Genomic DNA, 27,614 nt, shown 5'->3' with positions numbered 1-27,614 from the left:
CTTTCCTCAGCGGCAGGCTAGGTGAGTTTAAAATTTTCCTTTTATAGACTGATAGTACAACTTGATTGTAGTCCATAATAGAGTGTACAAACGAAAATCTGAAGTCAAATGGTATGAGCTGGTAGAGGAGAAAATATCTGACGCTATGCTATCAATGTAATGAGCATTTGGAAGCCACTATCTTGGGTGTAACTTTTAATTTTCAAATACAAAGAGTGTCATGTGAATTTTCAAACAGAGAACAATATGAGAAAATCACTAGTGCCTTTCATTTGGGCGTAGCTTTGTTCAGTCTTGAGTTATGATGCTGATGCTGACTAGGTGATTCAGGAGACAAAACAGCTAAGGTCATCAGTTTCCTATTTACCTCTTCCCAGGACAGAAGCAGCGTACTCGATCTGTCTGTCTATGGTGCAAATTCTGTGTGCAAGTGTGAGAAAGTGTACTAAATGTTTGCGTAGTGTGTTTTCCAAGGCGGAACTTTGAGACCAGCCCGGTATTCACCTAGTGGAATGTGGGAAACTACATAAAAACCACATCTAGGCTGGCCAGCAATCCGACCTCTCATCATTAATCCGCCGCACGGATTCGATTAGGGGACAGCGTACGTCCCCATCCAGGGAGCGGTCGCGAGTCATGACTGACATTTCTTGCTTACAGGTGACGTGAAAGCTGACGGTGTTAACACATGCCGAACACATTTAGATTATCCTCGTATCAGGAGGAGGAGCAGGAGGAGGAGGAGGAGGAGGAGGAGGAGGAGGAAGCTGTCTTCTCACAGTGGGTTTCAAGTAACGCCACTCAGGTATACCACCTATTAGCTACGCTGAGAGGTGGTGAAATTTCTTGCGAAATTCCCTGAAACGGGCTCTGTTACAAGCAAACAAACCTGGATGATCGAAAACTGTTACGGATGAAGTAACGCCAAATACTATTCTGGCGCCAAGAGCACAGTACTTGCCACGTCTCGCGGAAACTTTGGCAAGCTTTAAGTCAGTAATGAGAATTTTGGCCGTACATTAATAGATAGCAGAGATCTGGTGCAGTAGCCACGACGAAGTCCTGGTTTAACACCATCGCCTCTCTCTCCGTGGGTAGCGACATTGCGATACGAGTCAATGCAACTAAATATTCAGTACTTTTGTTTCAATGCCGAATACTTCCATAACGAAATCATTTTTTTGATACTTACTGAGTATCTAAAGGAAAGTACTTGTCCCGAATCGGTTTTACGCATGCATCTAGGTAGTGAGTGCCTTCTTGTGTCTATGGTACTTTCAGCCCTCCGTGTTTATCTTGCTGCCCCGGGCCTGCTAACCTTTCCATCGGCCATATTGTTCGTTGATGTGTTCGCTTTCCCTGTATGGTGGCGCCGCCGAAATCTAAAGTACGGACATACTTTGCTAAAATGAATAACACGGCAAAGTGCAAACAGTGTTTTAAAGCTGAAGTTTTCGGCATTACGTCCAATTTAGTGAACCCACCAGTACTCATGAAAATACAAATACAAAATCAGCAGTGCCTCTGAGTTTGATTAAGCAAGTAAAATGTAAGTATGAGCCTAATAGTAATTTTAACTTTCATGTCTGGATGAAAAAGGACATTAATGACAGTTGTGCCGTGTGATATTAATTTGAAACAAATTCGCTGAATGCGAATATCTTGGCATCAGCTGTATTTGGCCACAATTATATCACCTAATAGTGACATGCAAAAATCTATGCCGGCTGGAACTGCAACACGGATTTCCCGCTTATAGCGAATGATTGCCTCAAACAGCTTGGCTATCCATGCACGCCTCCCGAACCGATCCGAATTTCCACACGTCACACTGTGTACATTCTGCACTGCAGTCCCCTACAGTCATCACTGTAACGGGCTGTAGACAGTCTGACAGGTGGAAGATTCGGTTGGGCCAGTATGCGTGCACAGATAGCCGAAGTGGTTGAGGCGAACAGTCAGGGTAAGCGTGAAATCCGGGTTTGAGTCCCAGTCCGGCACAAATGTTCACATGACACTAACAGGTGGTACCTAACACTGCTGACGCCTTTATGTTTTCCTTCAGTGAATTTATCTTGAACTAACGGAGAAATAACACAGCCAACCGGTTGCAAATAATTGTTTAAGACAGTGACGTTTCCGCACCTCTAAGGATGTCTTCATGAGAACGAAAATTCAAAAGCCCTATTAAATAATACAGAAAACCGGTTTCACAGAAACATGAACCAAGATGAACAATGTCATAACATATGAAGGTTACTTACGTAAAGTTACATAGTGAGAAGGCAATAGTCAACTTTTAGAGCAGTCATGCTCAAATCAAAAATTAAAAACATTCCAGCCTTTTGTACGTACATCTTGCAAGGAACAACGTAAGACTGAGCGACCCAATTGAGACATTATAACAGAAATAATCGAATTAAAGAACAGTTTATCATCAAAACAAAATCTAAAGGATGAGAGTTTAATGTATTTTAGAAAATAGAAAGTAGTCGGGGAAATGAAGTGCGACTACTAGCTATCTATCAGGTTTTACTGAAATGTCCATTACGTACCCAAGTATAGAGTATTGTAGAATATTTACACAAACAGCTGCACTGTCCAAAAACCTCTAACTGAAGGAAACATTAGGAGTACACAGCTACATGAGATTTGAAGAAAAGGATGTTTTGGAACTAGAGGTAAGGAAACACAGTAAATAATAAAAGAATAAAAAGTCAGCAAGTAGTGATTAAAGCCATCGAAAAAAAACTTATGTTGCGTAGTTTTAACTGTTCATTGATGAAGCCATCACTCTTAGAAATATGCTTAAAAATCTCCTGCTCTCCGAGCACGTCGAACCTGTGATCTTTTTTATTCCCTACGCAAAATGGTAATCCCTTCGACACTTTTGAGTTTGTGAGCGGAAATTAAAAGACGACCAGCAAAAGTAAATTTATGTACATTAGTGCCTCTTATTCCCGATAAATGTTCCTTATATCTGACACTGAAAGATCTTCCAGTTTGTCCGATATAGCAAACAGTACACGTACCAGAAGTGAATACATAAACTCCTGAACTGTGTATAAGAGCAACTGTGGACTTGAGATTGTGAACAAGATTTTTCTGCGGATTAGTGTTTATACAAAAGGCAACTTTGCCTCCATGTTTTTTCCAACTAGAAGACGACGAATTCTATAAAGAAATAGGGCTTCAAAATGGAATCTAATAACTTATACGCGGTACTGTCAAAAACAGCACTGACACCTATAATATTCACCTTGAAGTAAGTTTTAACGTTGAAGATGTTTTCAACATACGAAGGGTCATAACCGTTATTAATTGCAATAGCTTTTATTAAATTCATCTCTTCATTAAGCTTACCTGGTGATGACGGCACAGAAACTGCACGATGAATGGTTGAAGGGAAAAATGCTTTTTGTAGGAATGAGGATGCACTGAACTAACGGGCACAATCTGATCTGTATTAGTGGCTTTTCGAAAACTACCGAAGCAATCTATGGCAATACTAAGGTCCAAGTAATGCAGCTGACAATCATTTTCTAACACACAAGTGAAGCTCACTTTGTCGTGAAAACTACTAAAAATTTCTAAGTTTTATAGGGCTTTTAAATTTTCATTCTGATGAAGACATCCTTAGAGATATCGAAACCTAGGGCACTGTTTTAAACAATCATTTGCAACCCGATGGCTGTGTTATTTCTCCACTGAACTTGCATATGGTTGCTGAAAGACAGCCATGTTCGAAACTGTAAGAGTCAGCGCTGTAAGAGTCAGCGCTGTAAGAGTCAGCGCTGTAAGAGTCAGCGCTGTAAGAGTCAGCGCTGTAAGAGTCAGCGCTGTAAGAGTCAGCGCTGTAAGAGTCAGCGCTGTAAGAGTCAGCGCTGTAAGAGTCAGCGCTGTAAGAGTCAGCGCTGTAAGAGTCAGCGCTGTAAGAGTCAGCGCTGTAAGAGTCAGCGCTGTAAGAGTCAGCGCTGTAAGAGTCAGCGCTGTAAGAGTCAGCGCTGTAAGAGTCAGCGCTGTAAGAGTCAGCGCTGTAAGAGTCAGCGCTGTAAGAGTCAGCGCTGTAAGAGTCAGCGCTGTAAGAGTCAGCGCTGTAAGAGTCAGCGCTGTAAGAGTCAGCGCTGTAAGAGTCAGCGCTGTAAGAGTCAGCGCTGTAAGAGTCAGCGCTGTAAGAGTCAGCGCTGTAAGAGTCAGCGCTGTAAGAGTCAGCGCTGTAAGAGTCAGCGCTGTAAGAGTCAGCGCTGTAAGAGTCAGCGCTGTAAGAGTCAGCGCTGTAAGAGTCAGCGCTGTAAGAGTCAGCGCTGTAAGAGTCAGCGCTGTAAGAGTCAGCGCTGTAAGAGTCAGCGCTGTAAGAGTCAGCGCTGTAAGAGTCAGCGCTGTAAGAGTCAGCGCTGTAAGAGTCAGCGCTGTAAGAGTCAGCGCTGTAAGAGTCAGCGCTGTAAGATTCAGAGCTGTAAGATTCAGAGCTGTAAGATTCAGAGCTGTAATAATAATTCTCTTCTGATATCCTCTGAGATGCCTATTCATGTAGCGATGGAAACGCTCCACCATTTTACGGCTTTTTCAAAAGCCTTTTGAATGTCACAAAAGAGACTTCTGGACGTAAGGATGTTACAATATTCAAAATTATACCAATGATTAATTTTTTGCCAACAAAACTTAGCAGTATCACACCAATATCAACAAATGTCAAAGATTGCAAGGCGTTATTGAGAGAGCTGGAGAAAAAGTATCATTTAATTGATTGAGATGACGATGCATCCACTGCTACCCTATTTGATCTAAATTTAAACACCTGCATTTTCAAAATCCAGCAGCATAGAGGCGAGTCATATAAAAACTCAAAATTACGGTTTATGATCAATGGCGTAGTCCACGTGATCGGAGGAAGATACTGCTTCGTCTACTGTACACAGGAATACGATTATTGGAAACGTCAAACAGCTAGCGGGCGGCACTATTTACTTGGCAAACCTCTTAATATATTTAAAGAGAAATCCATTTGGTGCATTGGAAGACATGAACGACAATTTCCCATGTTTATACAAATACACTCAATAATATTAACTCATGGTCGTTACAACATCTCTGTCGATTAAGTCAGTGTCATTTCAGAAAGATGATGCATCTATGACTCAGAATAGAACAAGTTGACTCCTAGATATTTACAATAATTCCTCTTTCTGGACGGGGTCGCTTTTTTGTTTAAGGATTTTCATTGGTAAAGAAAATTATTTCATCTACATCTACGTGACCACTACGCAATTTACACTCAAGTGCCTGGCAGAATGTCCATCTAACCCCTTTCGTTCTTTTTCTATAGTGTCTCGCTCTAAAAGCGCGCGAGAAAAACGAACACCTTAATATTTCCGTACGAGCTCGTATTTTATTGTCATTTCTCCCTAAGTAGGTGAGCGTCAAGAAAATATTCTCTCTTTCGGGGGAGAAGGTTGGAGATCGAAATTTGCTGAAAAGATCACGCCGCAATGAAAAATACCTTTGGTTTATTGGACTACATAAAATAAGCAATCAGGTCAAATATACATACACTGCATTGCTTCATTAGCATACGAAATTAAGAAAGAATCGATATGAGTATAATATAGATACTTTTGGAGTAGTCATAGGAGTAATAACGCCAGACGACTTCAGTTGTTTTGAACTGAGTAGGTATCGACACTCTGATGTATTTGAACATCCGCATCTGTTGGGAAACACAAAGGCAATTGCGCTTGCGGCGAGGATCAGTATCTTCGCCTACCTTAGAGAGCGTATTGTTGACGCTTGTGCTCCCATTCCGGTAATGGGTCTGGTCAAGTCCATGAGGAATGGCTCAAGTGAATAACAACAGACTTACAAATGTGCTAAACAACAGTTGGAGCGCAGCCTCTAGTCTGTGTGTTATCACCAACATTCGCCTTATTGTGTACATAATGGGGACAATTCTAGGCTGAATAAAGCTATGATCAAATAAAAACAATTCATTGCTTTTCTGGTATAATTCTCTGTCTGCTTGATATGCCATGACCCCTTATTCATTTGAAAATTAGGAGTTTTATCCAAGACGGTGACTTTCAAAATGGCTGGTATGTTGTTAAATAGCGTCAAAGGTTTCCCTCTTTCCGAACTCATACTATTTGACTTCTAAATTCTTTTCATCTTCCTATTTTTGTTTTAGGTCTGTCGTTCCACATCTTCACACCAGCATTTACTATAGTTTGTGTGTTTGTTGACAACAAATGTTATAGTTTTACTACATTGCTCTCCACAAGCACTCAACAAAGATGAATTCAGGACCACCTAAAGTGAATCTATGCCTTCACAGTTACAAAAATAATTAGGTCAATTTCTGTAAGAGAGCAACAGTTTCAGGAAACCACTTTTCTAGCTAACAGAAGCTGCTACATGCGTGAGGAAATGTCTTCTGCTAGATACACAGTGTGATTCCGAGATGAAGTTACCAACTTTCAGGGATGGAGAAGGCTAAATGTATCAGTCTGGTCTGGAATTGATGGAGGCTAGATTTACAAGCGACAATCGTTCTGGTATCTCCGACAGTGGCATACATGCAGTGGTACTGTAGTTGCTAAGATTGTAGGGCAGGCAACGTTCCGAGATGATAGTATCGGCCAAACCAGGAAACTTTGTGCAGTAAACATGGGCTCAAAAATGCATACCTTGTTAACGGTATGTTATATTAGTGAAGATGATGAGCTCTGAACTCTTCACAGGTATGCATATTAGAGCCCATGTTCACTGGACATTTTCTCCTCCCCCCCCCCCCCCGCCCCCCGCCCTCCCGTTTCCGACATCTGATAGTTGCCTACGATACAATCTTAGCAGCAACAGTACCGATCGGAGGTATCAGCGTGATTTTTGCTTATGACTTCCGATTCTGTCGTTATCGTACAAGTCCCTTATCTAAGACTGATACATTTACCAGTCTCTATCATCCATGAAAGTTGATATTGTCATCACTGAATCACGTTTCTCGTCGGAGGTAATACTCCACTCGTAGGTACACAAAATAGTGGACATTGTGTGCGCCCGCACCAAACAGTGTTCATTTACAAGAAAAATACACGGCATACATTAACAGATACGTACCTGTATCGGTTGGAGGGCAGTTGAGAGACACTTGCGGAATTAACTTAATGTTCCTCCTCTCAATCCACGTGGAGAACAAGTAACAGTCACACTTATCGAGTCCACCTTTAAACAATTTTGAGTTGTGGCTTGCATCTATTTCTTTCAAGCGACACATTGGAGCAATGTCTGTGATTTTTATACTTCGCAGTTCATTCCCTGAAACATTTAAGTACTCTAACTGAGGCACCATCCACAGAGGGGGAAATTCTTTCAGCTTGTTCTTGGCAAGTGACAGCACCTTCAGGCTGTTGCTGACTGGAGCACCTTTGTAAACATCTGGATCGTCCAGAATAATCCCGTTTTGCGAAAAGTCGAGTTTTCTTAACACGGGCAACCGCAGAACATCGAAGGGTATTCTACGGAATACATTCAAAGAGAGATCGAGAACCTCTAGGGAACTTAGAGGAGTGAACACTCCATCGTCCGCAAGGTATATCGTGTTATCTCCTAAGTAGAGAAACCTCAGACTGGAATATTTTGACAGAGAGTTGGTAGTGAGCTCTCTTATCTTGTTGTCAGACACATCCAGAACCTGTAAAAAAAGAAAATAAAATCATTATGATTTTACATCAGAATATTCTAAACATTCTTGTGTTCATGAAAACATCTTCACAACAGGTAACACCATATTTAAGGCCCATGTAAGGTGACAGGGTAAGACACCAGTAAAAGAAAAGAAGAAACTAGAATAGTGACATTTCAGTCAGGTGCCACAGAGTTGTGTGTGTTCACAGTCCACTTTTTTAGTTTTAAGACTTTCGATAAAACACTTTGTTTACTAAAGCTGTAAGTGCGTTCTGTAGCTAGAAAACAGACACTTGGTGTTTTTGTCTTCTCTGTTTGTCAGCTTTTGTGCTAACACCTCAGACGCAGAACCTTCGTTCACCTCATACCTCCAGTTTCTGTTTATAAATGTACTTGTTCGCTGTACGAATACCAACGCTGACATTTAATAATGAAAAAATCGATAAGTCATGCATTAGCGAACCCTTTCCGGAGAAACAAAAGAAATCCAATACTCATCTGAGTACAGAGAACTTTTATGACGGAGATTAGACGCTTCGCCGAAGCGTACTGCGTCCACAGCGTGCAGTCACTGGTGTCCCTTTGTACCCATAAGTTGAGTGTAGTGCCCCAAAAGCAGCAAAGTTTCACGAAGGGGGTTTGCCTTTCTCACACTTTCTTTACTCCTAACATGGTCTCAGATCGTCAATATGGTAGCTCTTTTTACACACATAGCAGTATTTATTTTCCCAGGCATTTTATGGACAGTAAATAACTCTTGCACTCAGATTGCCATGTAACCGTGACTTTTTTAGTTTCATAATCGACGAAAGGCTTTCACACATGCCTGTTGATCGAAATATTTTAACACACTTGAAACCTCATTATGGAGAAGTGAAAACACTTCCCGAACAAAACAATCTAGATCTCCTGTATGGTTTTAATGCAAAAGAATTTGTCTTGTAAACGGTAATTACATTGCAGACCAGTCAGTTCCATCTGTACATGGCACATGCACGCTTTCAGCTCAAAGAACAAACGATCTTGAAAACTTCTCGAAAAGATGTAAGATTGGCATTGTACTCACAACACTTAGAAAACTATCCTAGAATTCTTTTAAAACCTCAATGAGTTCTTGAAACCCCGAGTCGTCTTTAACGCCAGTGACCTCAGGGATATGGACGGCGCTTTTTGCTGGAATTCGTCCCTTCAACAAAGCGGTTTATTTTTTAGTAACTGTGTCCAACAGATTTAACATCAAAGGGTAGCCCCAGTAAATGAGTATGATGTTGGTCTTCACAACAATCATAAAAAGTATAATGCATGGAAAAAGTATTCACAAACTACTGAATTAAATCTGCACCCAAGTGAATTTAAATTTATTAATCGTAATGACATGAACATGGATCTTAATAAGCACACTGCAGAAGAAAGATCTAATTCGAACACGGAAATGACATAAAACTAGCACTGACTAACTTTGTGACATGTTCGAAAAAGCAATCGAGATTCAGAAATAATCATCATCCTGATAAATTAGTCGTGTAGAACGTAGCTGCAGGTGCACACACATTGATAGCAGGATCATGCTCAAAGGTGAAATGAAAAACACACATGCACCTACGCCTGCTCACCTCGTCATGGCCGGCCGGAGTGGCCGAGAGGTTCTAGGCGCTACAGTTTGAAACCGCGTAACCGCTACGGTCGCAGGTTCGAATCCTGCCTTGGGCATGGATGTGTGTGATGTCCTTAGGTTAGTTAGGTTTAAGTAGTTCTAAGTTCTAGGGGACTGATGACCAAAGAAGTTATGTCCCATAGTGCTCAGAACCATTTGAACCTCGTCATGAATTCACCGATGAGAATTTATTTAGATATCGAGAAACGTTAATTTGACATCTCCCTAACCAATTGGTGCTGGCAGATAACTCACCATAATCGCCGAGTAGAAATTCAAGCTGCATAGGTGGTGCCAGCTGTCTCTAACAGTCGTCAGACACGCGACAGCCTCCTCTCCCAACGTGAATTCTCTTTCTGATGATTAACGTTTTTCGATACTTAAATAAGTATCGAAATTCGAAGTCCCTAGTCTTAACTTTGAGCGTGTGTACTGCTTCTCGTCTCCCTCCACAGTCTACTCAAAACTACATATACTGTCCTGTTCTGAGCAGTCTCGGGCAAAGAAATAATCTTCCAATAAATACAGGTGCGCCAAACTCTGGCCAATGAGAAAACCGTTAAGGAGTTGTCTGGTGTCTCATCAAATAATCTGTCTAAAATCTTCTATAATCAACCAGCTTCCCATCAATACCATTTCTAAAGCATTCGATGTCGTGATTCCTCGGGTGTTTATAAATTAGTTATACAAAATTAACCTTTAATAGTGAAAAAGGGAAACAAATTACAGAAATGTTTGAGACAGCACTGAATGCAATGTATCTTCAAGGTTTATTTACAAGTGCTCAGTGTAGCAACCTTTAGCAACACGACAAATGTCCCATCTGTAATCAGTTTCCTGCAAAATCCTATGAAGCAAGTCTGCTTGTGTTACGCAGCTCGTCGACGATTCGCGGGAGCGGAGGACCAAACATTATATCTTTGATGTAACCCCATACACAGAAGTCGACTCTGGTTAAGTCAGGTGATCAAGTTGGCCAGGATATTGTTCTACCACGTCCAAGCCAAGTCAGCACATTCCTACGGAGATATACGACAGCTTCACGATGATAACGTGGTGGTGCGCCATCTTGTTGGAAAATAAGTTCTGTGCCCATATCGTGCTGTAACTCATGCCTTACACAATGTTGAAGCACGTTCAGGTACGATATGGCATTTACAGTTGACTCGGCAAAAAGAAAACAAAGACCGTAAATCTTGTTGCAGCTTACAGTGCAAAGGAACATTTATCTTAGGTGAATCCCGCATATGTTCGATTACGTGACGTCATTTCTGTTCAGTCTACAAAAGAACACTGTGCCGACTCACTTAACCTCAGGTACGGAAGGTGGCTTTCGTCACTGAACAAAATGTTATTTAGCACATCATCTTCAGTCTGCATTTTGTTTAACATTTCTGCATAAAACTCAGCTCGTTTTTCTAGGTCACTTTCTCTTAAAGCTTTCAGCAGTTCCAATTTGTAGGGCATGAATGACAGGTGATTCTGTAATACCTTTCACACTGCAACACCAGACATATTCAACTGTAAGTTGGCACGTCTTTGTTTACCCAGATTACTAATGTAAGACTGCCGATCTTGTTCAATTGCTGCGTCAAAGACCGCTAGCCAACCGTAACCCAGTATCCTATGTGATACACAGTTTCGACGAAACAGTGGTACCAATTAATAACAGTTGTCTTTCAGGTGGTAGCTTGCGATGCTTAGTCCTGAACTGTCTCTGAACTCTGGTACAGGATTGGGAATCATGAAGCCATAAATAACACCGTGCACGCTCTGTACCGTTATACGACTCCATGATGACTAAGTCATTTGTGCACGCCACCTAGCGGGAACGTCAGAATCTAAGTGTTAGACAGGGAATATACTGCATTCAGTTGCTGTATCCAAAACTTCTGTAAGCTATTTACGCTTCTGATAATTGAAGGTTACTGTTTTAAAAGTAATTTATAAACACCCGTTACTTCTTAAGAATGTCCAATGAGGACATCTCCCGCCTTTTGGTTGGTAGAACTCCGCCCTCCACAATGGCTGTTGTCTGACTGACACAAACTGCTTTCACCAGGAGACAGAAAATACATAAAACAAGATCAGATAGCGTTGATTCTGTCGAGAGGTCAGTACACAGGGATCTGTGCAAACTGTTCCCCACTCCAACTGCCTCGTGGAGTCACTGGGATCAGTAAAATGTACCCTGAGAAGCGCAAACAGACCGACGTGGCTCTGGTTTTGAAACGGCTTCCTCCAGGCGACTCTCTCCAAGATGCACTACTCTCGTGTTTTAGCCAGACTCGCACTGGTCCCTACAGCTCTCTGCAGAAGCTTGAGGAGCTACCGGAACGACACCTAACTGCATTACGGCAGAAGAAACATCCAGTTTCTCGTAGACATCTCTCAGGTGCAAAAACACGTCTACTAACTTCCATTTATGCGCCCAACTCCTCCTTGGTGTTGCGATTTCTTTTCCTTCAGTGTATTTTTAGTGCAATACGGACACGCAAGCAGATGGGGTATAAGAAACCCTACAGATTGCAATTAACTCAGGAAAAAGCCGCTGAAATCCATGGGTGCCTTATACGAAATAAAAATATTTGAAAACTAAAATAAAGCGATAAAATCTTTTATGAAATTATATATCTAAAAGTAAGGAATAAAAAAGAGAAACATGCTACACACCTCTCTCAATAACGCTCGAGATTATGGACAGCAACTGAGATGTCGATGAGAATGTAGAGTTCAGTGATTTTCTTAGAATTTTGAATAGTACTGGAGGATATTTGTCTTCTAGATTACGTAGAACGTGCCGTCTGCTGTTTAGTGGTCTTGAGATGATATTGTCAAATGATGCGGAGGAGCGTCAAATGTTTCTTTAATGCATTTTACTTATTACTTTTAAACAAATATTTTCATAAAACAATTGACCGTTTTGTATTTTCAGATTTTGTTCACAAGGTATGAAATATAATATACGATGAACATTAATAAAGCGGATAAACTGCAGGGACAGATTTCTGACTGGAAATGAAGGAAAAAAAGGTCCTATGAACACACATCTGGAAATGCATCTTTACCACGGTACTTGGCGCTGACGAATTAAAGTTGCTCTGACCACGTACTGCGTCTTTAGCCTAAAGAGGAAGATTATGCAGATTGATGTTGTCAGTTCTGGTGAAGGTTGCTTCGTCGGTAAAAAGGACTAATGACATAAATCCCTTAATTGTGATGATCTGGTGCAAAAACCGACAAAATCCGTCCCACAGAGGGAAATCCGCTGCTGACAATCCTTGCACTCGTTGCAGGTGACAGGGATAGTAGCGGTTGTCATGTAAGATACAATCGTATGTTGGCTTACACAGCTCATTGGCGGGGGACTTGCCTGGAACCTGTTCTAGGAATCGTCTCAGTATCGTGTAGAACATGGTCTGCTAAATCTGGTGTATGCACAGTCCGCCGGCTGCCCACATGTTCGTCTGTGTGAAAGAAACCATGAACACACAAACGCCCAAAAAGGGCTTGATATGTTGTCTGATGTGGTTGCCGTCTGTGAGTGTGCTTGTTTTCGTATAGTCCTTCTGCTTCTCTACCGTTTTCATCACCATGGCCTTTCAGAAACACCATCTCGGCTTGTTCCCGAAATGAATACCGGACATTCTCCTGCTAACAGTATGCTGCGTCAACCACACAGCCTATAACACACAAGGAACACACTGCATGTGGTCAGAGGGACTGTAATTCGTCAGTGACGTCTACAATGGCAACGACGCATTTCCAGACATGTTCGTAGTACCTTTCCTCCTCCATTTCCATTCAGGAAATCATCCCTGCAGTTTGCCGGCTTTACTAATGTTCACCCTTTATGTTTAAAAATCAGTGAGTATTCTATTATTTCTAAAAGTACGTTGACGAAAAGAAAACGAGTTTCTGTTTGTATTAAGATCTGTTATTTAATTTTTCAACATGAAAGAAAAAAAGGAAAGAAAGAACGCAAGATCTCATGTTGGTCATTTTGATGACCCATTTGTCCGTTTCCCAGTCTACATTTGGCCATGAAAATTCGGACAAGAATTTTTTCTGGAACACTACACATCATGCTGGTCAGTTTGATACCGTATTTGCCGATTTCCTACTCTTCCTTTGTTTATAAAAATTCGGACAAAAATCAATTTTGTAATTTCTAGGGAGTGTTGTTTTCACTCCGCTCAATCACGGGAAGAAGAAGAAGAAGAAGAAGAAGAAGAAGAAGCAAACACTCAGAAATATCCGTGAGTGAAGTCTGAAATTTTGTTGGGAATACATAGTTACATTGTTGTAATGTTTCTGTGCAAGCGGCCTGTAATTTCTGATTTTAGGATGTTCTGGAACTTCCCTAGCGGGAAGCGTTAGGAGCCGGGAGGCCACGCACCTCTATGCGGGTGTCGAGGTTCTGCGGGACGTCCCTGAGGTCCCTGGAGCTGCAGTCCGCTCCCAGCATGCCGTGCGTCCGCAGCACGACGCAGCCGCGACCCTTCTCTGGAAGCTCGAAGGCCGCGCAGCAGAGCGCCGCCGCCAGCAACAGCAGCCACCACCAGAGCATCTGGAACACGCACGTGCACGCAGCTGTAACCAGAGTCCCACCTGAGATCAGCATTTGCAGCTACGCTCGCTGCGGAATCGCAGCCGACGCTCCGGCAGCGGCGCAGCCATACTTGCTAATGCTTCTCTAACGACCAACACCTGTCGCACATTGACAGAAGCGCGAGCGCTCACTTCCTTTCCCTAACAAATTTCTGCTGAAACTTTAATAATTAGCGGCTCCTCTAAGCACAGCATGTTTCAGTGAAATCCAAGTTTTACCAGACATTTCTATTCTTCAATACGCGCTGCTCTATGTTATACACTGAGATAACAAAAGTCATGGAGTAGCGACATGCAGATAGAGGTTGTATCACGCACGCGAGGTATAAAAGGGCAGTGCGTTGGAGGAGGTGTCTTTTTAATTACATGATTCACGTACAAAGGTTTCCGAGGTGATTACGGACGCACGACGGGAGTTGACAGACTGTGAATACGGTATGGTAGTTGAAGTTAAACGCACAGGAGATTAGATTTCGGTAATCTTTATGGACTTCAGTAATATGAGATCAACAGTGTAAAGTGTGTGCCGAGAACACCAACTTCAGCCATTACCTCTGGCTACGGACAACGCAGGGGCCGACGACCTTCACTTAACGACCGACAGCAGCGGCGTTTCTATAGCTTTGTTAGTGCTAACAGACGAACAATACTGTGTCGATTAACCACATAAGTTAACACGGGACGTACGAAGAACATATCCGTTAGAGCAGGCGAAATTTGGCGTTAAAGGGCTATGGCAGCATACGACCAACTTTAATGTCTTTGCTAACAACACGACATCGCCCGCAGTACCTCTCCTGCACTCTTAACCATACTGGTCGGACCCTACACGACTGGAAAACCGTGGCCTTGACGGGTGAGTCTCGATTTCTGTTTTTAAGAGCTGATGGTAGGGTTCGAGTGTGGTAAAGATCCCACGAAGGCATGGATCCAAGTTGTCAACTCGGCACTGTGCAAGCTGGCGGTGGCTCAATGTTGCCAGCTATATTTCAATGGAATGGACCGGGTACCCTGGTCCAACTGAACCGATCATTGGCCTGAAATGGTAATTTTTGACAACCTGAAGATCATTTGCAGCATTTTAGGGACCCCATTTTATAGACGGCAGTGAGTCATGTCACTGGACCGCAGTTGTTCGCGGTAGATTCGAAGAACATTCTGGAGAATATGAGCGAATTATGTGCCCATTCAGATAGTTCGAAATGAATGCTCTAGAACACTTATGGGATATAATTAAGATATCAGTTCCTGCACCGACAATGCTTGCAGTTTTGCACTGCTGTAGAGACAGCATGGCTCACCATTTCTGCAGGGGAATTCCAGCGATTTGTTGAGTCCATTGAGTCCATGCCACATCGAGTTTCTGCACTACGCCGAGAAAGAAAGTGGGGTCAGACGCGATACTGGGAGGTAACCCATGACTTTTGTCACCTCTGATTACTATAGCGAAACTTGTTACAGAATCACTATTAGTAACTTGATTTAACGATTAACGCTTCCTTCTACTAAGACAAAACTACTGCTGAATAATCCTTTCTCGAACTTACGACGAATACAAATAACATTACGTAAGGTATACTAGACATCCATACTTTTTTCAACCAAGGGACCATACTTAACTTGCTGTGCGTGATTGTAGCCTGCTGTATACTTTGTACAGTGTGCTGCCTGTACACCATTTATCTTCATTTTGCATGCGCCCAGTAGGTTCGTAGTGTCAGCAGGTCTTCGAAAATTGAGGATTTTTTTAAAAGTAATTCTAGACTAGAATGTGTCAAACTTGCTGTTAACTAATATACTCTTCACTATCGAATAAGTGACTATTTTATCACAGCAATAATGTAATATAAATGTTATATTAAAATTCTAGCACAATATTAATGATTCCGGATTAAAGGAGACCACTCATCGAAAAGGGGAAGACAGAAAGGAATTAATGACGTTTCCTGCCAGTGGGCACTGATTTAAATCACTGTCCACTAGAAGCTGATGTCATTAATTTCTTTGTGTCTTGATTCATAGCGGCTGCAGGATCAACTTATATATTTATATGGATATGGTGTCTGTTCTTTCGGACATGACCTGCAGCCGTCTAGAACGAAATTATAATTATATTAATACCTTCAGCTGCTGACGGGCGCTAGCCGGTGGCTCAGATGGCTAGAGCGTGTGCCATGTAAGCAGGAGATCCCGGGTCCGAGTCCCGGTCGTGACACACATTTTCACCTGTCCCCGTTGATATGTATCAACGCCCGTTAGCGGCTGAAGGTGTTACTTATAATTTCGTTCAACTTATATATGTCGTCTGTTATTTCTGACAAGTCCGAAAGAACCAAAAGCAAGTTAGTTTTTTCTTCTTTTTTCTGCTTGGCTATAAATCACTCCGTCAACTGTCTTTCGATGAGTGGTCTCCTTTAATACAAAATTACTTACAACACAGCGATACAACTATATATTATTCCAGAGGTAGCACTGTGACAGCATTCGGCAACGACCTGTACTTTTACATCCCAGCGGCATTTTGTTTTCATTTTTAGGTGCTTAATGTCAGCTGTTGAGGTACTGAAAATACTTCTCTAATTTTTTAACTCTCAACATGTTCCAAAATTCTGGTGAATCGTGCCAATTTATTTTTGAATTTAGTATTTTTATCCAGAACAACACATTGGCCAACAATATAAACTATTCATACATAAAATCTAAGCTCTGGACCGCCGCACGGGATTAGCCGAGCGGTGTAAGGCGCTGGAGTCGTGGACTGTGCGGCTGGTCCCGGCGGAGGTTCGAGTCCTCCCTCGGGCATGGGTGTGTGTGTGTGTGTGTGTGTGTTTGTCCTTAGGATAATTTAGGTTAAGTAGTGTGTAAGCTTAGGGACTGATGACCTTAGCTGTTAAATCCCATAAGACTTCACACACATTTGAACATTTTAAGCTCGGGACTGAGGAGGATAAGAAGGTATGTATGTTACGATGGAGATCGTCAAAGTCAGGACAACACAATCGCTGACCAACTCAACGATGCATTACACTGCAGTTAGCTATTGCACGTTTAAAGCCGGCAGGAGTGGCCGTGCGGTTCTAGGCGCTGCAGTCTGGAACCGAGCGACCGCTACGGTCGCAGGTTCGAATCCTGCCTCGGTCATGGATGTGTGTGATGTCCTTAGGTTAGTTTGGTTTAATTAGTTCTAAGTTCTAGGGGACTGATGACCTCAGAAGTTAAGTGGCATAGTGCTCAGAGCCATTTGAACCATTTGTACGTTTAATGTAACCCGGTCATAAAGCACACTGACTACGGAAACTATGCTCGACTGTTAAGCATTTCACATGGCAGGGGTTAGTAGTACTCATCTGCTTCTACTCAACCCTTAATTAGTTTATCCATCGTCTAATACGAGTTGAGCAGCGGTGGTCGACTACAACCCGACTGCTGGAAGGAATTTCCCAACAACTGCATATTGTTTACAAGGTATGGTCGGAAGGTGACACTGTATTTGCGACCCCGCAATTTATCACAGGTCAGGGGACGGACACCTCTGCGCTGATGGCACGCGACACTGTCGCTGGTGATCCAACACGTCGGATGGGGACGTTAATGTCACGCGGCACTTTGGTGAGGACAAAGGAAGGCAGCGTTTTACGTCCCACCGGCGTAGAGGTCATTTGAAGTGGGCAAGGCAGGTAATCGACGCGCCCTTTTCACAAGAAGCACCCTGACATTTACTTTAAAACGTAGATAAAATTGGTAGGACACTGACTGGAACCCCAGTCCTCCTGAATACGTGTCCAACAACGGAAAGGTCTCAAGACACGATCAACCGGTTCGCCTCAGATTTGGCTGTCCATTGTATAGTCCACAACTGCAAAATTTCTACGGTGTTCAATACTTTTAGCCAATGGTGTACGTTACTGAGGCTGCTATGTGTCCAATCAATGTGACTACTTTACCCCGCCAGACAGTCGTTATGCCTCAGTCTGTTTCCAGCCAAGTACTACCAGCAATGACAGTCAAACATCCTGATTTTCGTCAATCTTTGCGTATTTGAAAGTAAGAATATTTTTTGTAAGGAAATCTTCACGTCATTTACAGCGACTGCTTACCATTTCTCTGCATATATTCTTTTTCTTTTCCTCCTAATAAGCCTAACGTTTGTACACAATGGCACTTCTGGAAAATTTTGATTGTGTATGTCCTGCTGAAATTCTGCAGGTGTTCTTCAGCACGGCGCGCTTTTTTTGTGAGCGTGTGTCGCAGTGGATGTATACGCAGTAGCACCAGCTAACCAGTATTTGTGGAAGCTATTCGCGAAGTCGGGCGCCACACCGATCAACACGTACGGTCACCTCGATACATTGTGAGGAAGTAGCTGCCTCCTCCTACATCTCTGGCCTTGTCTATCTGCTCTATTGCTGTAAACCTATATGCAACAGAGTCGAGGCTGCGTTTGATAGGAGCGATCATCTATCAAAGTATTTGAATTAGGGTTGACACAAACCTAAGTAATTTTAAAAAACTCTACCCAGTGGGATAATTGTATTTTATGGGTTTTAATCAATGTTTTGGGATTTTCTCAAAATATATTCAGCTTATTCTTATGATTAACTTATTCAAAACACTAACCCATTCTTGCAACTACTTTTAGTGTTAAAATTGGAATACAACATTCTGAAGAAGTCTCTGCTAACATTAGCAAAATCTTTGACAGTATTAATAATATGATGCTTATCTTCTCGAACAACTGTCGGAGGTTTGTACAATCTTAATTCTTTGTCAAGCAGTCAGCACAAATATTGCACAAGCTGTCGATCTGTGGACTGATATTGTAGAAAGTCCTGATGTGGAACCCAATAAAAAAACGAAAGGAACAAGCACTAGAACCCTTTCATTAATTTACCAGTATGTCAGATCCAGGGTTTAGAGGGAGGGGATTAACTACTGAACAAGAAGAGTGTGCTGAAATGTGGCTCTGAGATGCATCCAGATTGAATTGCAAGTGTGTCTTTCAGGATTGCTGATTGCGATTATCTCCCAGACACTGATGTCATTTTAACTAAGTTCCATTCAAACAAATGAATGAATGAAAACAGAAAATTTATCAACAGGATTTATTGCTTTTGTGGAAAGCCTCATTCCTTCCCCTACTGCATCCACTGAGAGAATCTTCTCCACCTATGAGATTGTTTGATCAAAATTAAAAAATAATTTAGGAGAGAAAAAAAGCCAAGAAATTAGTCCAGGTCTATAAGTTTCTGTTATTCCCCAAAAGCACTAAATTGTACTTTACAGCAGTTGCGTTTCTACATGAAGTTAAAGTTTTTCTGGAAGTGTAAATTTTATTTAACTCTTTTCCTTATACTGCAAGAAAAGTTTAAACGCAATATTAATTAAATTATTTCCTGCTTTTCGTCATTGTAGTTGGTTTTATTGGGTTGCTTTTTTAAATTGTTTCTCGGCTTACATTACAACAACCCAGATTTTAATTTTATGTAGCCTCCGGAGACAAGAGCAGGTGCAGCAGGTGATTGCCTCTTACATTAAAGGCTTCGTTGGTAATTTGCATTATTTGTTTGAGAAAATTAGGATATACAGGGTAGTCCACTGATAGTGACCGGGCCAAATATCTCACGAAATAAGCATCAAACGGAAAAAACTACAAAGAACGAAACTCGTCTAGCTTGAAGGGGGAGACCAGATGGCGCTATGATTGGCCCGCTAGATGGCGCTGCCAAAGGTCAAGGTTTTTTAAAACAGGAACCCCCCATTTTTATTACATATTCGTGTAGTACGTAGAGAAATATGAATGTTTTAGTTGGAGCACTTTTTTCGCTTTGTGATAGATGGCGCTGTAATAGTCACAAACGTGTAAGTACACAGCATCACGTAACATTCCGCCAGTGCGGACGGTATTTGCTTTGCGATGTATTACCCGTGTTAAAATGGACCGTTTACTAATTGCGGAAGAGGTCGATATCGTGTTGATATATGGCTATTGTGATCAAAATGCCCAACGGGCGTGCGCTATGTATGCTGCTCGGTATCCTGGACGACATCATCCAAGTGTCCGGAGCGTTCGCCGGATAGTTACGTTTTTTAAGGAAACAGGAAGTGTTCAGTCACATGTGAAACGTCAACCACGACCTGCAACAAATGATGGTGCACATCAGTGTCAGACAAATTGCACGAGAATCGGAAATCTCAGAAATCTGTGTTAAGAACGCTACATCAACATCGATTGCAGCCTTATTGTATTTCTATGCACCAGGAATTGCATGGCGACGACTCTGAACGTCGTGTATAGTTCTGTCAGAGGGCAGAAGAGAAATTACGGGACGATGACAGATTTTTCGCACGCGTTCTATTTAAAGACGAAGCGTCAATCACCAACAGCAGTAACGTAAACCGGCATAACATGCACTATTGGGCAACGGAAAAACCACGATGGCTGCAACAAGTGGAACATCATCGACCTTTGTGGGTTAATGTGTGGTGCGGCATTAAGGGAGGAAGGATAATTGGCCTCCATTTTATCGATGGCAATCTAAATGGTGCAGTGTATGCTCATTTCCTACGTAATGTTCTACCGATGTTACTACAAGATGTTTCACTGCATGACAGAATGGCGATGTACTTCCAACATGATGGATGTCCGGCACCTGTTACCAAATGTTCGTCTAAAATTGTGAGCCATACGTTTGTGACCATTACAGCACCATCTATCACAAAGCGAGAAAAGTGGTCCAACTAAAATATTCATATTTCTCTACGCAGTACACGAATATGTATCAAAAAATGAGGGTTCCTATTCAAAAAAACGCAGTTGATAAGCGTTTGACCTATGGCAGCGCCATCTAGCGGGCCAACCATAGCGCCATCTGGTTCCCCTTCATGCTAGACAAGTTTCGTTCTTTGTAGTTTTTTCGTGAGATATTTGGTTCGGTCACGATCAATGGACCACCCTGTATATTGTAAATGTCTGCCCGCATATAAATATATATATATATTGCGAGCCACCTTACGATGTGTGGCAGAGGGTACTTTACGTATCACAAATCATGGAGCCCCCCTCCTCCAATCCTATTCCATTCACAAATTGTATGTTGGAGTATCAAGAATCTGTAAGGCCCCGGATTATCTCTAATTTATCAGTTACTTCGCGATATGCATGTTGGAAGAGATAATATTGTGTATTACCTGACTATTCTTCAGACGACTGATCTCGGAATTTTAGCATAAACTCTGCGTGATGCACAACGCCTGTTCTGCAGCGTCTGTTTCTGGACTTCTATGAGCATTTCCGCAACAGTCGTCGCTTGCCGAACGAGAAAATGACGTAATACGTCGTAACCCACAAAGACTGACGACAGTACTCAAGAAAGATTATAGGTTTTTAATATACCGCATCGGACTGACTCAAGAGTAGTGGGGCTCTCATCTGTTCATCACATTTGTTGCTACCAATAGTAGCGTGCTTTAAATACGATGATTAATAAAATATCTTTTAACGAGAACATTTTAATACAGAATTTTACTACCGTTTAGTTTATTTTCAAATTATCAGTTAATGCCTATACGTTTTAAGTCAAACGCGTCCCGTTTATGCAGTGTGTCCCTCCATAAGGTCTGTCAGTCGCGTTTTCTCTTGTGTTTCGCCAGATATTTGCAGTTTCGTTTTTGAACTGTGTAGCTGGAGTCAGCCCAAACAAATACTGCTCATTTCATGCGACGCCCAGAGTCTACGGAAAGCGTAGATTTGTTTCCCTTCTCAAACAAAATGAGTTTTAAACCGGAATTTCACGTTCCATTCGATAGGGCGTCGCGCAGGGTAGCCGCGTGGTCTGAGGCACCTCGTCACGGTTTGCGCGGCTCCCCCGTCGGAGGTTCGAGTCGTCCCTCGGGCATGGCTGTGTGTGTTGTTCCTAGCCTAAGATTAAGTGGAGTGTAAGCCTAGGGACCGATGACCTCAGCAGTTTGGTCCCATAGGAAATTTCCAGTTTCCCATTCGATAGAGCAGCCCCACATTAGTCCAGTGTGGTATCTGTTTTATCCGTATATATTAACATGGACAGTGAAACAGTAAGAATAACCTGTAGTCCAGCAGCGGCAACACCGACCATTCTCCCATGAGTGATACCGCCACGCAGCACCGCTGCTCGCGTACAGGTGGTTGTTCATTTTTTACTGTCCCTGTTACAACATACCGATAAAACACATCACACTGGACTAATGTGAGACCGCTCTATCGAATGGACACGTAAAATTACGCTTTAAAAATCATTCTATTTGTAACGGAAAACAAACCGGCGCTTTTCGTCGACACTGAGCGTATCGTGGAAGACGTGATAGGTAGTATTTGTTTGGGCTGACTACAGCCACACAACGAAAAAACAAAACTACAAATATCTGCCGAAACACCGGAGAAAATGCGCCTGACTTCTCTTAGGAAAGACAGTCAGTGTAACAATTCTGCCTGCGTTAGTGGTCAGTGTAGATATCATGTATTAGCACTCCTGAAGTTAATTTAACGCAAGTTTGGTTTGCTACTTTTATCGTTCTCGGTAGCAAAACGTCATAGTTAACGTCTATATACATTCAACAAACAGTAAACAGCCGTTATGAGAATGCACCGGCGATGAGAAATTGAAATTAAATCCGTAGAAAGTCTGCCTGTCCTCATCAGTTTGTGGTAGCACAAATTTTGGTACGCTGGAAGTTACCGTAATATAAACTTCCACCGAACGTTAGATCACAATGGGGATAGTCAGTACTTCCTTCACATCTCTCAGATACTATCTGACCGGTTGTATGTGGACATTTATCAGTAGCCATTAATATGGAATGAGTCCATCCTTCGACTTTAGAATCTGAATTGGGTCAAAATGCTCTGAACACTATGTGACTTAACTTCTGAGGTCATCAGTCCCCTAGAACTTAGAAATACTTAAACCTAACTAACCGAAGGACATCACACACATCCATGTTCGAGACAGGATTCGAACCTGCGACCATAGCGGTCGCGCGGTTCCAGACTGTAGGGCCTAGAACCGCTCGGCCACTCAGGCCGGCGACAATTTGAACTCTGGTAGATACAGTGAGGGATGCATCTGAATGTTTGTGGAGGAACGACAGCCCATTCTACCTAATGAGCTGAAAGTAATGATGCTAAAGGCTGGGATCTGGAGCGAAGTTCATGTTTTAGCTGATTCTGGAGGTGTTCAGGTCGGGGTTCTAGGCACGCCAATCCGTTTCGAGGACGTTATTGCGCATAAACCATTGTATCCCCCTCAGGAGACACCGCCTTAACGAAACACTGTCCGTGTAGGCGAGGGGGTTGGTGTGATCCAATGAAGTGGAGGGCTACGCCGGCGGTGGTGTAACTACCAGCAGGGCCTCCCAAGCCGGACAGGTCTCTATAGAGGATCCAGACAAAGTGTGTCTCACAACGTCCCGTCTAGTGTCCTGTCCTGTCCTGTCCTATCCTATCCTGTTCTGTCCCATCCTATACACTCCCTTTCCTTTTCCTCCTCGTGATTGTGTGGCAGCAGGACAACGTTGATACACATAGGCCTTACTGCGAAGGGATGGATAGCGTTCTGTAGTCGTGGTGAAGACAAGCTATCTAAGGGGTAAGGCCCTGAAATAAAACCTAACAGGTATCCAGGCCATGAGGTGGCCGCCCCACCAGGACACTGAGGCTGTGGGCTGATAACCCGCACCACCAAAAAACACATATCGCAGAAACTAACAGGAGAAGCAGCCGGATGGATCTTAAGGATATGACCTTTGGCCTGAAAAGGAAAATCCGTATCGGTTTTTGGAATGTAAGGACTTTGAGAGAGGCAGGGAGACTAAGACAGGTTGAAAAAGAGATGGAGAACTATCGACTAGATATATTGGGACTAAGTGAAGTAAGGTGGCCAGAATCTGGGGAATTCCAAACACAAAATGGTGGAGTGTTGCTGTATGCGGGTCAAACAGGTGAGGACGCAATGCATAGGAATGGTGTAGGGCTCTTACTATCTAAAAACAGCAAGAAGAGCTTGCTGGAGTGGAAACCAGTCTCAGAACGGATAATAACCGCACGCTTTAAAACAAATGTGCGATATGTCACTGTAATTCAATGGTATGCACCTACTGAAATAGCTAAAGGAGAATTAAAATATGCATTTTATACAGAGCTTAACGGAGTCCTTAGACAAACAAATTCTAGGGACATAAAAATTTTAATGGGTGACGTGAACGCAAAAGTTGGTTCAGAAAATGAAGGGCTTGAACATATCATGGGCGTGCATGGATTGGGGATCAGGAATGTAAATGGTGAAATGTTGATAGATACATGCGCTGAACATGACCTAGTCATTAGAAGCACATTGTTTCCACATCGTAACTGCCATAAGATAACGTGGGTTTCTCCAGACCACGTTACCGAAAATCAAATAGACCACATAGTCATGAGCCGCAAGTTCCGACACTCTCTGTTAGATGTCAGAAATAGAAGAGGGGCAGACGTTGGAAGTGACCACCACCTAGTTTTGGCGGAATTCAGACTGAAGATAGTGGCAAATAGAACCAAGTTCAATCACAGGTGCAAGAAAATAGATGTGGCAAGATTAAAAGACCAACAGATCAAAAAAACATTTGCCCTTTAACTACAAAACAGATTCCAGGTCCTCTCTGAAGAAAACTTTATGGAAGAGGGAATTTAAACATGCTGGCAAAAAATCAAAGACAGTTATTTAGATGTGGGAGAAAAATCTTAGGATTTCAGGCACATCAAAGGAAGGAATGGGTCTCAGATGCTACGTGGAATGAAATCAACCACAGGAAAGAACTAAAACTTAGGTTAAATTTTTGTAAGACAAGAGCGCAGAAGAGCGAAGCGCATAAAGAATACATGGAGGCGAACAAAAAAGTGATAATATTGCTACGTCGAGATAAAAGGAAATGGATAGATGAGCTTGCAAAATTAGCAGAAGAGGCAGCAAGACAAGGAAATATGAAAGAGCTCTACAATATTACCAAACGGTTGTCAATGAAGAATTTCAGACATGAAGGACCAGTTAAGAACAAGGATGGGGTGATGCATACAACTCAACAGGCACAGCTACAGAGGTGGGAGGAGCACTTCAAGGAACTGTTAAATTGTGAAGACAACCAAGAGGAACACATAAGAGATGCTCCAGGGGAAGTCGAAGAAGATAAAGATATAAATTTGCAGTGCCCCACAATGGACGAAATTAGGATTTCCTTGAAAACACTAAAAAATACAAAGGCTCCAGGCCTAGACAACATAGAACCGGAGCTCTTAAAAGCTGATATTGAAAGTACTGTTAAAATGCTCCATCCTTTGCTGAAGCATATTTGGCTTGAAGAGAAATCTCCAAAGGAGCGGAAAAATGGTTTGGTGGTAAAGCTCCCAAAAAAGGGAAATTTGTCAGATTGTAACAACTGGCGGGGTATTACATTGTTGTCAGTGCCCAGTAAGGTCATCACCAGAATTATTTTAAACAGAATTAAAGAATCCCTTGAAAAGCGACTGCGTAAAGAACAGGCCGATTTTAGGACACAACGCAGTTGTGTTCATCTTATTAACACTCTTAGGATCATTTTAGAGCGAAGCAAATAATTCCAAGCAACTATGTACCAGGCATTCATTGATTTTCAAAAGGCCTTCGATTCCGTGGTACAAAGTGCTCTGGCAGGTATTGTGGAAGTATGACATACCACAGAAGATGTTAAACGTCATAAAAGTTCTATATGATGGCTACAAATGCTGCGTACTCCACAAGGGAAATATGGCAGAGCCCATAAAAGTAACAACTGGAGTCCGTCAGGGTTGTATTTTGTCACCAACACTTTTTCTACTCGTTCTAGACACTGTTATGAGAAGAGTCACAGCAGGCAGGAGACGAGGAATCCAGTGGGGGATCCACGAACATCTAGAGGATTTGGATTTTGCAGACGACATAGTTTTACTAGCTCCAAGGCTGACTGATATGCAAGCTAAATTAAACTTGCTGAAAGAAGAAGCAGAGACTGCTGGCCTCAAGATAAATATAGGCAAAACAAAGGAAATGAGAGTAAATTCAGGGAACATGGAGGTGCCATTGTTAATAGGTGAGCAGCGGGTGGAGACTCAACTCATTCCTGTATCTGGGTAGTATAGTGGCAGAAGATGGTGGAGCTGGAGATGACGTGAAAAACCGCATTAAAAAGGCAAATGCTGCCTTCATACAATTTTATCCAATATGGAAAAATAGAAATATCACGTACAAAAAAACAAAAAAAAATAAATCCCTATTTTTAATACAAATGTGAAGGCTGTCTTTCTGTACGCCAGTGAAAGCTGGAAAATGGATAAAAAGGAAACATCCCAGTTACAAAGCTTCATAAATAGATGTCTTCGACGCATCATGAATATCTGGTGGCCAGAAAAAAAATGTAATGAGGAGCTCTGGAGAATAACAAACCAGAAACCTATAGAAGACCAGATACGAGAGAGAAAGTGGGGATGGTTGGGGCACACCTTAAGAAAACCAGATGGAGCCATCGAGAAAAAGAGCATTGGAATGGAATCCCCAGGGAACAAGGAAGAGAAGAAGACCAAGGGGCACATGGAAGAGAACAGTGGAAGGGGAAGCAAAATGAGTTGGCAAGACCTGGCCAGAATTGAGGCAAATGGCCAAAGACAGAGACGGATGGCGAGTTCTCCCGGATGCCCTATGCCCCCATAGGGGCCAAGGGAATTAAGTCAAGTAAGTCATAAACCATTCTATAGAAGTGCTGCTTTCTGTGAGGGTGCATTTGGTGCTGGAACAGTCAATTGCCTTCTCCTGACTGGTCCTTACCGTATGGAGTACACAAGGCTGTAAAACGTGTTCATATCCTTCCGGATGTAGCGTTTTCTTAAGTGCCGTGAAACGACCCACACAAAGACGAGGAACAGCCCTATACCCAAACACCATCTCCACCGTACTTCATTGTTGGCGCTGTAAAGGTTTCATGGCATGTGGCAAGCACACACCCTTCCACTGGATTGCCACAGGGTGTAGCGTGATTCATCGCTTCAACTCATTCGTTTCAATTCATCTGTCCTGAGTTGTCGCTCTTTACACCACTCAAGCTCAAGCGTAGCTTAGCACTGACTAGAAATCTCTAGTTCACGAGGAGATTGTGCCGCATACTTTTTAACACCCCCCCCCCCCCCCCATGAATCATAGACCTTACGTTGGTGGGGAGACTTGCGTGCCTCAACGATACAGGTAGCCATACCGTAGGTGCAACCACAACGGACGGGTATCTGTTTAGAGGCCAGACAATCAGACAATCGTGTGGTTCCTGAAGAGGGGCAGCAGCCTTTTCAGTAGTTGCAAGGGATGACTGACTGATCTGGCCTTTTAACACTAACCAAAATGGCCTTGCTGTGCTGGTACTGCGAACGGCTGAAAGCAAGGGGAAACTACAGCCGTAATTTTTCCCGAGGGCATGCAGCTTTACTGTATAAGGGAAACAGTGGTTGGGAAGGAAGGAAGTGAGACAGGATTGTAGCCTACCCCCTGTGTTATTCAATCTGTATATTGACCAAGCAATAAAAGAACCAAAAGAAAAGTTCGGAGTAGGTATTAAAATCCATGGAGAAGAAATAAAAACTTTGAGGTTCGCTGATGACATTGTAATT

The 27,614-nt window shown here is 42.5% G+C and overlaps 1 protein-coding gene across 1 annotated transcript in view; it reads right to left on the bottom strand.

The window, feature by feature from the left end:
- Positions 1-27,614, bottom strand: part of LOC124606522 (amphoterin-induced protein 3-like) — a 149,343-nt gene that overhangs the window by 10,454 nt on the left and 111,275 nt on the right. The window contains exons 2-3 of the mRNA XM_047138510.1: positions 13,731-13,901; positions 7,111-7,684 (exon numbers count right to left, since the gene is read on the bottom strand). Coding sequence (XP_046994466.1) covers positions 7,111-7,684; positions 13,731-13,901 — 745 coding nt within the window. The remainder of the gene's footprint in view (positions 1-7,110; positions 7,685-13,730; positions 13,902-27,614) is intronic.

This window comes from Schistocerca americana, chromosome 1 (assembly GCF_021461395.2).
Source record: "Schistocerca americana isolate TAMUIC-IGC-003095 chromosome 1, iqSchAmer2.1, whole genome shotgun sequence".
NCBI classification, from domain to species: Eukaryota; Metazoa; Arthropoda; class Insecta; order Orthoptera; family Acrididae; genus Schistocerca; species Schistocerca americana.
Note: the sequence above shows the minus strand (reverse complement) of the source record. Positions and strands in the feature narration are given on the sequence as shown.